Genomic DNA, 12542 nt, shown 5'->3' on the forward strand with positions numbered 1-12542 from the left:
TTGGGCCCTTGCTGTTTGTGGTTTATATGAATGATGCATGAATGGAGGAGGGGTGATCAGTAAGTTTGTGGATGATGCAGAAACTGGTGGGATGGTAAATAGTGAGGAGGATAGCCTTCAATTACAGGAGGATATAGTCGGGCTGGTCAGGTGGGCTGATCAGTGGCAAATGGAGTTCAATCTGGAAAAGTGTGAGGTGATGCACTTGGGCAGGACAAACCAGGCAAGGGAATACAGGATAAATGGCAGGACCCTGGGAAACACCGTGGATCAGAGGGACCTTGGTGTGCATGTGCACCCGTCCCTTAAGGTAGCAGAGCAGGTGGACACAGTGGTTAGGAAGAAGTATGGTATATTTTTCTTTATTAGCCGAAGTATAGAGTTTAAGAGCAGGGAGGTTATGCTGGGACTGTATTAAACGTTGGTTGGGCCACAACTAGATTATTGTGTGCAGTTCTGGATTGCACATTGCAGAGTGATGTGATAGCGCTGGAAAGGGTGCAGAGGCGATTTACCAAGACGTTGCCTGGCTGCCGATCTTCAGTTATGAAGAGAGATTGGATCGACTGGGGTTGTTTTCCTTGGAGCAGAGGAGACTGAGGGCGGACATGATTGAGATGTAGAAATTATGAGGGGCAGAGATAGAGTAGACAGGGAGAAACTTTCCCCTTGGTGGAGGGTCAATGACCAGGGGGCAGAGATTTAAGGTGAGGGGCAGGAGGGTTAGAGGGGATGTGAGGAAAACCTTTCACCCAGAGAGTGGTGGGAGTCTGGGACTCGCTGCCTGAAAGGGAGGTGGAGGCAGAGACCCTCAGAACATTTAAGAAGTATTTAGATGTGCGCCTGCGATCCCAGGGCAGACACGGCTCTGGGCCCAGGGCTGGGAAATGGGGTTAGAATAATTCGGTGGTTGTTTTTGACACGATGGACTGAAGGGTCTTTTCTGTGCTGCCTGACTTGACTCTATCTCTGGCTCTATTTCACTGCTGAGAAGCTTGGCTATAAAATAGCTTATTTGTCAAATTGTAGGTTGCCAAGCTTGTTCATGACTGTCTCCATCTGAGAGTTTAGTGGCCAGGGTTTTACTGGCTTTTTCACCCCCCGGGTATGTTGTTCCGGCTTTAACAGCAGCTCTCTCGTTACAGACATTGCTTATGGATCAGTGATCACAGTAAAGAACGTGCGGACTGCAGGTGGGTACCTGCACTCCCACTGGCATCTGTATCCTGAAGGTGTTGGCGCACGACAGCAGCAGGTTTGTGTGACTGGTACAGCAATCATGTGAGAGTTCCAGGTGCCGAACATGGGAGAGTTTTGTCACTTTCTGCTCTTCTGTTTTTCAGGTGACGGCATATTTACACAAGGATAACAACAACCTTTGGATTGTCAGGAAACCTGAACAGACCGTAGGTCGGTGCTGTTCAATTTTGTTTCTTAGTCATTTTAACCTTTCTCCTGATTTATACCTCTTTACTAAATTTTTATGGACAATCAAGGAATATTGGTCGAACTTGAAATGTTGAACCATGAGGAGAACTGTTTGACCATGTCTTGAAAGGCCTCTTGCTAAACCCTCATTGGCACTTGGCTCTAATTGAGGAAAAAGTGTCCTTTGGATTCTCGACACAACATTGAATTATACATTTAGCGTCCACTCTGGCTGGTTTAGCTCAGTGGGCTAGACAGCTGGTTTGTAATGCAGAACAAGGCCAGCAGCGAGGGTTCAATTCCCGTACCAGCTTACCCGAACAGGCGCTTGTGACAATGAAAGATTATTATTAGAGAGCTTCTTGTGTCAACTGATGCCTCTTGAGCATAATATTACAAATGTGAGACATTTTAAAATAGAACATTCTGATAGTGAGATCATTCTAAGTTCTGTCTGAAGACAAGCCCATGTGATTTGGTTGTCATGGGGAAGAGACCCAGGCTGAAACCGAGGAAATTAATTAAAGGTTTCAAACCTTGACGCAAAAGAAGGGGAGCTGGTGTTGGTGAACACACATTTTCAGAGTCGGAAAGACCCAAAGAGGGACACAAACAGTTACTGCGCAAGGCAGAAGAAAATAATGTTTTACATTAGCTACTATACTAACGTTTCCATGTTGATGAGTTTGAAAGCTGAAGATGTTGATTAACATTAGCATATGAATATCTTTTGGCAAAGATGAGCGTGGGGTCAGGTGATGCCTGGATCTAGTATGTCTCTCTTGTGGGGACCATGAATTGGATTTAATTTGGGTTGGTTTTTGGAGCCGGCAAGGAGCGAGATTGGGGATTTGCCCCTGTCCAAACTCTGAGCTCTCGCTTTGTAACTCTGACAAAGAATTTTTTAAAAAACATTAGCACAGGAAGAAGCATTTAAAACTGGAGGTTCTTTTGAGCGAGAGCACATCATTTGATTAATTTTCCCCTCTTGACGCTTTTCACAGACACGAGTGACACTGCCCAGTATATTCGACATGGTGATGTCTTCAGACTTGAGCACAAAGAGTAAGTCTTGCAAATGGATTCATCTTCAGTTTTTCAGTTGAATAAAAATGAAGTTCCTTCTGCAGGCTCACTTTCCTGTTTTTTGATTGCTAGAACGTCCCGGAATATACACAGTCACCAGCATGAGGCACCACTAACAAAGAAGCACTTCCAGGTCACAGGATATGGAATAGTAAGGAATGCTGAAGGATTTTTGATTGGATTGAGGGAGAGTTATTTATGCACAAATCTCAGTGCTTTTAAACGGACACACCAGGAGTCTGTCACAGACAATGTGCCCACCTGGGGCCAAGATATTGTGATGGCTGAACAACAGGAGCTCTAAAGGATATAAGACTTGATGCACGATCAATGACCACTAAAGCGAGGTTGTAGTCCAATTGAAGGCTTTAATAAGCTCGATGTTTCCCCCAGCAGCTCAGGTACAGAATGAAGGCTGCTGGGGTGGCACGGGTTCTTATACCCCGCCTATCAGGGCGGAGCTATTACACACTCTAGCCAATAGCAAGCATACAGGTTCTACCAATGGTGCTTTAGCCTTTCAGGTACCGTAATACCTATAATACCACATTCACCCCCTGTTAAAAAAAAGTCCGGCGGGGGTGGTGGCCAGCAACTACAAAACATAACAACGTGGTATAATTAGTTATGGAGGTACCATAATACCTCCGTACAGTGTTTAGTAACTATTTACAAGTCTGGTAGCTATGTACATTTGGTGTTTTATATTTACAGATTACAGTTAAAATGAAGCAATCAGTCGATCGGGGGCCCTGGTCGTCCTCTGTGATCGTCGGAGCCTCGGTGGTGACTCTGGTGGAGGCTCGGGCGTCTGTGACTCCGGGAGCGTGGCTTCGATCTCCATGGCAGCTTCGTCACCCCTAGACGGCGCTGGTGGGGAAAACGGCTGACCTGGGAAGGGAGCGCCTACGGGGGGTGTTGGTGGGTGGGGGGGGGCCTAGGCAGGGGCGGCAGAAGGACCAATCCTCCTGTAAGGTGCTGCGGTGGAGAGGAGGGTGGGACTGGTGGCTGGAATGTGCGTGGGGTTCCGGCGGGCGCCAGGTCCCGTAGGGAGACCGTATCTTGTCGGCCGTCGATGTACGCCACGTAGGCGTACTGGGGGTTAGCATGGAGCAGATGGACCCTCTCGACCAATGGGTCCGACTTGTGCGCCCACACGTGTTTTCGGAGCAGGATGGGTCCGGGTGCTGCCAGCCAGGTCGGGAGCGAGGTCCCAGAGGAGGACTTTGTAGGGAAGACAAGGAGACGTTCGTGAGGTGTCTGATTGGTGGTTGTACCGGATGGAGTGGAGGGCATCCGGGAGGACATCTTGCCAGCGGGAGACTGGGAGATTCCTGGACCATAGGGCCAGTAGTACGGTCTTCCAGACCGTTCCGTTCTCCCTCTCTACCTGTCCGTTACCCCGGGGGTTGTAACTGGTCGTCCTGCTCGAGGCGATGCCCTTGCTGAGCAGGAATTGACGCAATTCGTCGCTCATAAAGGAGGACCCCCTGTCACTGTGTATGTAAGCGGGGAACCCGAACAGTGCAAAGATGCTATGGAGGGCCTTGATGACTGTGGTTGCGGTCACGTTGGGGCAGGGGATGGCGAATGGGAACCGGGAGTACTCGTCAATCACGTTCAGGAAGTACGTGTTGGGGTCGGTGGGGGGGAGGGGCCTTTGAAGTCCATGCTGAGGCGTTCAAAGGGACGGGAAGCCTTTATCAGGTGCGCTTTCTGTGGTCGGTAGAAGTGTGGTTTGCACTCCGCGCAGATTTGGCAGTCCCTGGTGGCTGTCCTGACCTCCTCGATCGAGTAGGGCAGGTTGTGGGTCTTGACGAAATGGAAAAAGTGAGTGACCCCCGGGTGGCAGAGGTCCTCGTGGAGGGCTCGGAGGCGGTCCACATGTGCGTTGGCACCTGTGCCGCGGGACAGGGCGTCAGGAGGCTCATTTAGTTTCCCGGGACGATACAAGATCTTGTAGTTGTAGGTGGAGAGTTCGATCCTCCACTGCAAGATCTTGTCGTTTTTTATCTTGCCCCGCCGTGCATTGTCGAACATGAAAGCCACCGACTGTTGGTCAGTGAGGAGAGTGAATCTCCTGCCGGCCAGGTAATGCCTCTAATGTCGCACAGCTTCTACTATGGCTTGGGCTTCCTTTTCGACTGAGGAGTGGCGGATTTCGGAAGCATGGAGGGTACGGGAGAAGAAGGCCACGGGTCTGCCCGCATGGTCGAGGGTTGCCGCCAGAGCTACGTCGGACGCATCGTTCTTGACCTGGAAGGGGAGGGACTCATCAATGGCGTGCATCGTGGCCTTTGCAATGTCTGCTTTGATGCGGCTGAAGGCCTGGCGGGCCTCTATCGACAGGGGAAAAACTGTGGATTGGATCGGGGACGGGCCTTGTCCGCATAGTTGGGGACCCACTGGGCGTAGTAGCTAAAAACCCTAGGCAGCGTTTTAGGGCCTTAGAGCAATGAGGGAGGGGGAACTCCATAAGGGGGTGAATGCGTTCAGAGTCGGGGCCTATAACTCCATTTCGCACTACGTAGCCGAGGATGGCTAGACAGTCGGTGCTAAACACGCATTTATCCTTATTGTATGTTAGGTTAAGGATTTTAGCAGGCTGGAGAAATTTTCGGAGGTTGGTGTCGTGGTCCTGCTCGTCGTGGCCGTAGATGGTGACATTATTGAGATACGGGAATGTTGCCCGTAAACCGTACCGGTCAACCATTCGGTCCATCTCGCGCTGGAAGACCGAGACCACGTTAGTGACACCAAAGGGAACCCTTAAGAAGTGATAGAGCCGCCCGTCTGCCTCGAAGGCAGTGTATTTGCAGTCACTAGTGCGGATGGGGATTGGTGGTAGGCGGACTTGAGATCCACCGTGGGGAAGACCTTGTAATGCGCGATCCTGTTTACCAGGTCGGATATGCGGGGGAGAGGGTACGCGTCCAGCTGCGTAAACCTGTTGATGGTCTGACTGTAGTCGATGACCATCCTATGCTTCTCCCGGTCTTTACCACCACTACTTGAGCTCTCCAGGGGCTGTTACTGGCTTCAATGACCCCTTCCCTCAGTAGCCTTTGGACCTCTGACCTAATAAAGATCCGGTCCTGGGCATTGTAGCGTCTGCTCCTGGTGGCGATGGGTTTGCAATCCGGGGTGAGGTTCGCAAACAGGGAAGGCGGGTCGACCTTAAGGGTTGCGAGGCCGCAGATAATGAGGGGGGGTATAGGGCTGCCGAATTGGAAGGTCAGACTTTGAAGGTTACACTGGAAGTCTAAACCCAGGAGTGTAGCCGTGCAGAGGTGGGGAAGGATGTAGAGACGGAAATTTTTGAACTCCCTTCCCTGGACTGTGAGGTTTGCTAAACAAAACCCCTTTATCTCTACTGAGAGGGAACCGGAGGCCAGTGAAATTTTTTGATTAACAGGGTGGATGAGGAGGGAACAGCGCTTTACCGTGTCGGGGTGTATGAAGCTCTCCGTGCTCCCGGAGTCAATTAAGCAGGACGTCTCATGCCCGTTGATGAAAACGGTCGTCGTAGCGGTTGAGAGTGTTTGAGGTCGAGACTGATCCAGAGTCACCGAGGGCAATCGCAGTGGTTGGGAGTTCTGTTCAGGCAGTGTGTGGTCGGCCGAGCTGGGGTCCTCGGGGTTCATCCAAGATGGCGTCTCTCATTGGTCGCACATGGCCGGGGGTGCACAAAATGGCGGCGCCCATCCCTCAAGCGTGGCGTCCGTGGAACAAGATGGCGGCGCCCACGGTCCGCACGTGACCCTGGGATATGGGGGTGGTGGCAACCGCTGGCCACACGGTTCCCGTGGAAAAGTTTGTGGTGGCGGTCCAGATTCGCCGCTGGAGACCGCTGCCACCGCTCGGGCCTGACATACCCCCACGAAATGGCCCTTTTTGCCGCATCCCCTGCAGGTGGATTCGCGGGCCGGGCAGCGCTGGCGGGGTTGCTTGGCCTGCCCGCAAAGGTAGCAGCGGGGCCCCTCGGGGTTGCCAGGCCGCCTTGCAGCGCAGGCCTGTGGGGGAACGGGGGAAGTCTCTGCGTCGGCCGCTGCGGGGTTCCACACTGCCCAGGGGGCTGCTGCGCGGTCGGGTACGTAGGCGCGGGCGTTCCTGGAGGCCACGTCCAGGGAGCCTGCAAGGGCCCATGCATCCCTGAGACTCAGGGTGTCCTTCTCTAACAGGCGCTGGCGGATTTGTGATGAAAGCATACCTGCCACGAAAGCGTCCCGGACTAAGAGTTCCGTGTGTTCGCTCGCCAAAACTTGCGGGCATCCGCAGTTTCTGCACAGCACCAGGTGTGCGCGGTAGAATTCCTCCAACGATTCCCCAGGGGTTTGCCGTCTTGTTGCAAACAGATGCCGGGCGTAGACCTGGTTTACCGGGTGAATATAGTGTCCTTTTAGCAACTCGATTGCTGCATCGAAGTCTTCTGCTTCCTCGATGAGGGTGTAGATCTCCGGGCTCACCCTTGAGTGCAGGACTTGCAGTTTCTGCTCTCCCGTGGGTGCGTTTTCTGCCGTCTCGAGATACCCTTTAAAACACGACAGCCAGTGCTTAAAGATTGCCGCTGAGTTCGCCGCGTGGGGGCTATGTTGCAGACACTCCGGCTTGATTCGGAGCTCCATCCTTTCTTCTTAAAAATCTAGCTTATTAAATTGATGCACGATCAATGACCACTAAAACGAGGTTGTTGTCCAACTGAAGGCTTTAATAAGCTAGATGTTTCCCCTAGCAGCTCAGGTACAGAATGAGGGCTGCTGGGACGGCACGGGTTCTTATACCCCGCCTATTAGGGTGGAGCTATTATACACTCTAGCCAATAGCAAGCATGCAGGTTCTACCAATGGTGCTTTCGCCTCTCAGGTACCGTAATACCTATAATACCACAAGACTAAGAGATAGAAGTATATTGTGCAGAGATCATTTGTGGTTTTACTGATTGAAGAATTTTCAAGAGGAGGCATGATTATCTTGCCAAATATAATTGATACACAATGAATTTGTGTCATGTTCTCATGAAAATAGTATTGAGAGCTGCTTTTAGGATTCAAAAGAGAACTGGATAATCTCGGCATATCACGCTGTCTTGTCTTGTTCACAACAGTGGAACCAGAAGGGGGAAAAAATCAAAACTAATCTGGGAAAGTAATGTTTTCATGAGGAATTTGCCAATCGAAGAAGACAGTGGCAGCAATTAACATTGATTGATTGATTTAAATGCAAATTAGATTTCTTTCAAAAAAATAACATTTTGAGATAGAAATTGAGTAATTAGAGACACAGTGTGTGGTGAGCAAAGTGTGCCTAGGAAGAGTAAATTATTTCACATCCATAGTTCCTAAAACTCTCCACCACTGGAGGTTTCCTCACCTTATGTTTGGGTCAGTTGACGCATTGATAGAGATTGATTGCTGTGATTTGACAATAACTTCATCATCCCGTACCAGCCTCCCCGAACAGGCGCCGGACTGTGGCGACTAGGGGCTTGTCACAGTAACTTCATTTGAAGCCTACTTGTGACAATAAGCGATTTTCATTTTTCATTTCATCATTGTATCGTTACTACCGGATTGTAAAAAGCAAACTAGCTGGACCTTGGGTCCGATATAACTCAGTTGTGTACAGGGCCAGGAATTGCTCTGGTGGAAATAGGTTCTGCTTCTGATTATTGAAGTTTGCTTCTGTTTATTTACAGAATGGGACTGGTGATTCAAATGATTTCTGGAGAATTGAGGTGGTTGGGGGACAAAATGGGGATCTGATTAAAGTTCTAAGAAGTAAAGTTCGATTAATCCACGCGGCAACTGGGTGTGTCTTGTGTTCTTCTGGTAAAACTCTGCCCAAGTGGTGAGTATTGGCTGATTCAAGTACTTGTTCTGTGAGCTATTAGCTTTTGATCAAGAATGTTACGTCCAATGTTTTGTGGAAATATTTGTTGTCTGCTTGATTTGTTTGATCATTTTCTAATTTATCACGTCTTGCACTGTTTCTGATTTACAGAGGGCTGGGTTGACCAATGCAATCATATGAATTCCTGCATTGCCATTCCTTTTAAAAATGTGGATTCTATTATAAACCTCTGGCAGTTTAGTCTTTCACTCTTAAGAAAATATTTAGATTTGTCTTTCTCAAGTACCAAGTGGATGCGCTGGTACTTTATTTACCCCGTTGAATTACTGCATTAACTTTGCCCACTCACTTTATCTGTCCATGTCCCACTTGTGACTTTATCCTCCTGTTACTCCTAACTTAGCACAGAACTTTGAAAGTGTACATTATAGCCATAGTGGACACTATTTGTATGCTTTTTGCTGCACATCTATGATTGGGAGTCTGAATTTACGTAATGCATCTTTGTCGTATTGTCTCTGAAACCCACTCAATTTCATGAGAGGTGCTTTGCTGATTCAGCATTTGAAAATTTAACTTGTACTGTGCCTCTCTGGTTGTCTTTGCTGTTTCTAGGGGCTGGGAACAGGTTGAAGTCAGCTGCAGTCCCTATCTTAAAGAGACTCCTAACTCATTGTGGAACATTGAAGACCATGTTAATGCCAAATGTAAGTGGCTGCTGCTGTGATCGTAAAAATGAATCTTTTGGGTCTATATTTTCTGACCTTTATTGTTTTAATCACTCAGTACATAGGAAGCCCATCAATGAGAGTTTTTAAAAAATCATTTACGGGATGTGGGCGTCGCTGGTCAGACCAGCATTTATTGCCCATCCCGAGTTGCCCTTCAGAAGGTGGTGGTGAGTTGCCTCTTGAACGACTGCAGTCCTTAAGGTGCAGGTACATCCACTGTGCTGTTAGGGAGAGATTTCCATGATATTGTCCCAGCGACAAGTGAAGGAACGATGATATATTTCCCAGTCAGGGTGGTGAGTGACTTGGAGGGGAACCTCCAGGTGGTGGGATTCCCAGGTATCTGCTGCTCTTGTCCTTCTAGTCCAGTTTTTCGGCCTGAACAAAGGCCCACGCCTCCTCCGGGGACTCGCAATAATGGTGTTGATCCTTACAGGTGACCCACAGACGCGCCGGCTGCAGCATCCCGAACTTCACCCCCTTCCTGTGCAGCACTGCCTTCGTCCGTTTGTTACCGGCCCTCTTCTTCGCCACCTCCGCGCTCCAATCCTGGTAGATCCGGACCTCCGCGTTCTCCCACCTGCTGCTCCGCTCCTTCTTGGCCCACCTTAACACACACTCTCGATCAGCAAACCGGTGGAACCGCATCAGCACCGCCCGCGGCGGCTCGCTGGGCTTGGGCCTCCTCGCCAGCACTCGGTGGGCCCCCTCCAGCTCCAAGGGCCCCTGAAAGGCCCCCGCTCCCATCAGCAAATTCAGCATGGTGACCCCCACGTAGGCCCCCACGTCCGATCCCTCCACCCCCCCCGGGAGACCCAGGATCCGCAGGTTTTTCCGCCTCGACCGGTTCTCCATCTCCTTGCACCTCGGCTGACATTTCTTGTGGAGCGCCTCGTGCGCCTCCACCTTCACCGCCAGGCCCAGGATCTCGTCCTCGTTCTCCGAGACCTTCTGCCGGATCTCCCGGATCGCCGCCCCTTGGACTGCCTGGGTCTCCAGCAGCTTATCAATTGAAGCCTTCATTGGCTCCAGCAGCTCTGCTTTCAGTTCCTTAAAACAGCGCTGGAGAAGCATAGAATCATAGAATTTACATTGCAGAAGGAGGCCATTCGGCCCATCGAGTCTGCACCGGCTCTTGGAAAGAGCACCCCACCCAAGGTCAACACCTCCACCCTATCCCCATAACCCAGTAACCCCACCGTACACTAAGGGCAATTTTGGACATTAAGGGCAATTTATCACAGCCAATCCACCTAACCTGCACATCTTTGGACTGTGGGAGGAAACCGGAGCACCCGGAGGAAGCCCACGCACACACGGGGAGGATGTGCAGACTCCGCACAGACAGTGACCCAAGCCGGACTCGAACCTGGGACCCTGGAGCTGTGAAGCAATTGTGCAAACCACTGTGCTGCCGTGCTGCCCGAAGCTCCTGCTGCTCTTGCGCCCACTGCCTCCACGCTGCCTGGTCTCCGCCCGCTGCCATCTTGGTCCTCCTCCCTCGCACCTTTCTTTGCTTCAATGCCATGTTTTTAATCGCCCCACTCCTGGTCCAATCCATACACTATCGGAGGAATGTTGCTGTCCCCTTCCCACACCGGGAAACGTCGAACAAGCGCCGTTACGGCCCCTAAAAAGAGCCCAAAAGTCTGTTTTTAGCGGGAGCTGCCGAACGTAGGGAGTTAGGAGTTAAACTATAAAGTAGGACCTCAAAGGTAGTAATCTCAGGATTGCTACCAGTGCCACATGATAGTCAGAGTAGGAATGACAGGATAGCTAGGATGAATACGTGGCTTGAGAGATGGTGTAAGAGGGAGGGTTTCAAATTCCTGGGACATTGGGACCGGTTCTGGGGGAGGTGGGACCTGTACAAATCGGACGGTCTGCATCTGGGTGGGACCGGAACCAATGTTCTCAGGGGTGTGTTTGCTAGAGCAGTTTGGGAGGGTTTAAACTAATGTGCCAGGGGGATTGGAACGGATGTGGGAAGTCAGTGGGGACAGAAACAAAAGGCAGGAAGGGAGAGTGTGTAAAGCATGACCAGAGAAAGCAGGACAGAGAGCAAGGCAAGTCTACATTAAACTGCATTTATTTCAATGCAAGGTGCCTGACGGGCAAAGCGGATGAACTCAGGGCATGGATGGGCACTTGGGACTGGGATATTATAGTTATGACTGAAACATGGCTAAGGGAGGGGCAGGACTGGCAGCTCAATGTTCCGGGGTACAGATGCTATAGAAAGGATAGAACAGGAGGTAAGAGAGGAGGGGGAGTGGCGTTTTTGATTAGGGAGAACATCACGGCAGTACTTAGAGGGGATATATCCGAGGGTTCGCCCACTGAGTCTATATGGGTGGAACTGAAAAATAAGAAGGGAGAGATCACCTTGGTAGGACTGTACTACAGGCCCCCAAATAGTCAGCGGGAAATTGACGAGCAAATATGTAAGGAGATTACAGATAGCTGCAAGAATAATAGGGTGGTAGCAGTAGGGGACTTTAACTTTCCCAACATTGACTGGGACAGCCATAGCATTAGGGGCTTGGATGGAGGGAAATTTGTTGAGTCGATTTCGGCGGGAGAACAGCTGGTGAGTCAGTTTCAGCGGGAGCAGTGCGGAAGTGGCTGCTGGGAGGTAGGTCTGTCCTTTAAAAGCACTTGTCTTTGCAGGGGCAGGCCAGTCGATTTCGGCGGGAGAACAGCTGGTGAGTCAGTTTCAGCGGGAGCAGTGCGCAAGTGGCTGCTGGGAGGTAAGTCTGTCCTTTAAAAGTACTTGTCTTTGCAGGGGCAGGCCAGTCGATTTCGACGGGAGAACAGCTGGTGAGTCAGTTTCAGCGGGAGCAGTGCGGAAGTGGCTGCTGGGAGGTAAGTCTGTCCTTTAAAAGCACTTGTCTTTGCAGGGGCAGGCCATTCGATTTCGGTGGGAGTGGAGCTGGCTGGTTAGTCAATTTCAGCAGGAGCTGAGAATTTTTTTTTTTTTAATTAGTGTTTTAGGCGGGAACAGGAAGTCGACCCGCGGACGTCTGGGAAGACCCTCACCAATAAATTCTGGTGGAGAGGAAACCGGAGACACTACACGTGTAGTGTCTCCCACCCGTCCTCCTCCTCTAACCTAATAATAAAACCCATTGGTCTGAGGTAAGTACCATATTTTATTATATTATTATTATTTTTTATAAAAAATTTAATTTAGTTGTTAGCCAGATCTTGGTAGAAAGTTAGAGGAATGGCAGGGAAGGGAGTGCAATGTTCCTCCTGCAGGATGTTTGAGGTGAGGGATGCAGTTAGTGTCCCTGCTGATTTTACCTGCAGGAAGTGCTGCCATCTCCAGCTCCTCCAAGACCGAGTTAGGGAACTGGAGCTGGAGTTGGAAGAACTTCGGATCATTCGGGAGGCAGAAGGGGTCATAGATAGCAGCTTCAGGGAATTAGTTACACCAAAGATTGG

General features: G+C 50.4%; 1 protein-coding gene across 4 annotated transcripts in view; it reads left to right on the forward strand.

Moving 5' to 3' along the window:
* The window catches only part of pomt2 (protein-O-mannosyltransferase 2), a 196266-nt gene that overhangs the window by 114550 nt on the left and 69174 nt on the right, over positions 1-12542 (forward strand). For all 4 annotated transcript variants that reach the window (XM_072494489.1, XM_072494497.1, XM_072494499.1 and 1 more), the window contains 6 exons: positions 1146-1255; positions 1344-1410; positions 2433-2493; positions 2587-2665; positions 8210-8361; positions 8980-9071. In XM_072494489.1, the coding sequence (XP_072350590.1) occupies positions 1146-1255; positions 1344-1410; positions 2433-2493; positions 2587-2665; positions 8210-8361; positions 8980-9071 (561 nt within the window). The remainder of the gene's footprint in view (positions 1-1145; positions 1256-1343; positions 1411-2432; positions 2494-2586; positions 2666-8209; positions 8362-8979; positions 9072-12542) is intronic.

The sequence above is a fragment of the Scyliorhinus torazame genome, chromosome 2 (genome assembly GCF_047496885.1).
Source record: "Scyliorhinus torazame isolate Kashiwa2021f chromosome 2, sScyTor2.1, whole genome shotgun sequence".
NCBI classification, from domain to species: domain Eukaryota; kingdom Metazoa; phylum Chordata; class Chondrichthyes; order Carcharhiniformes; family Scyliorhinidae; genus Scyliorhinus; species Scyliorhinus torazame.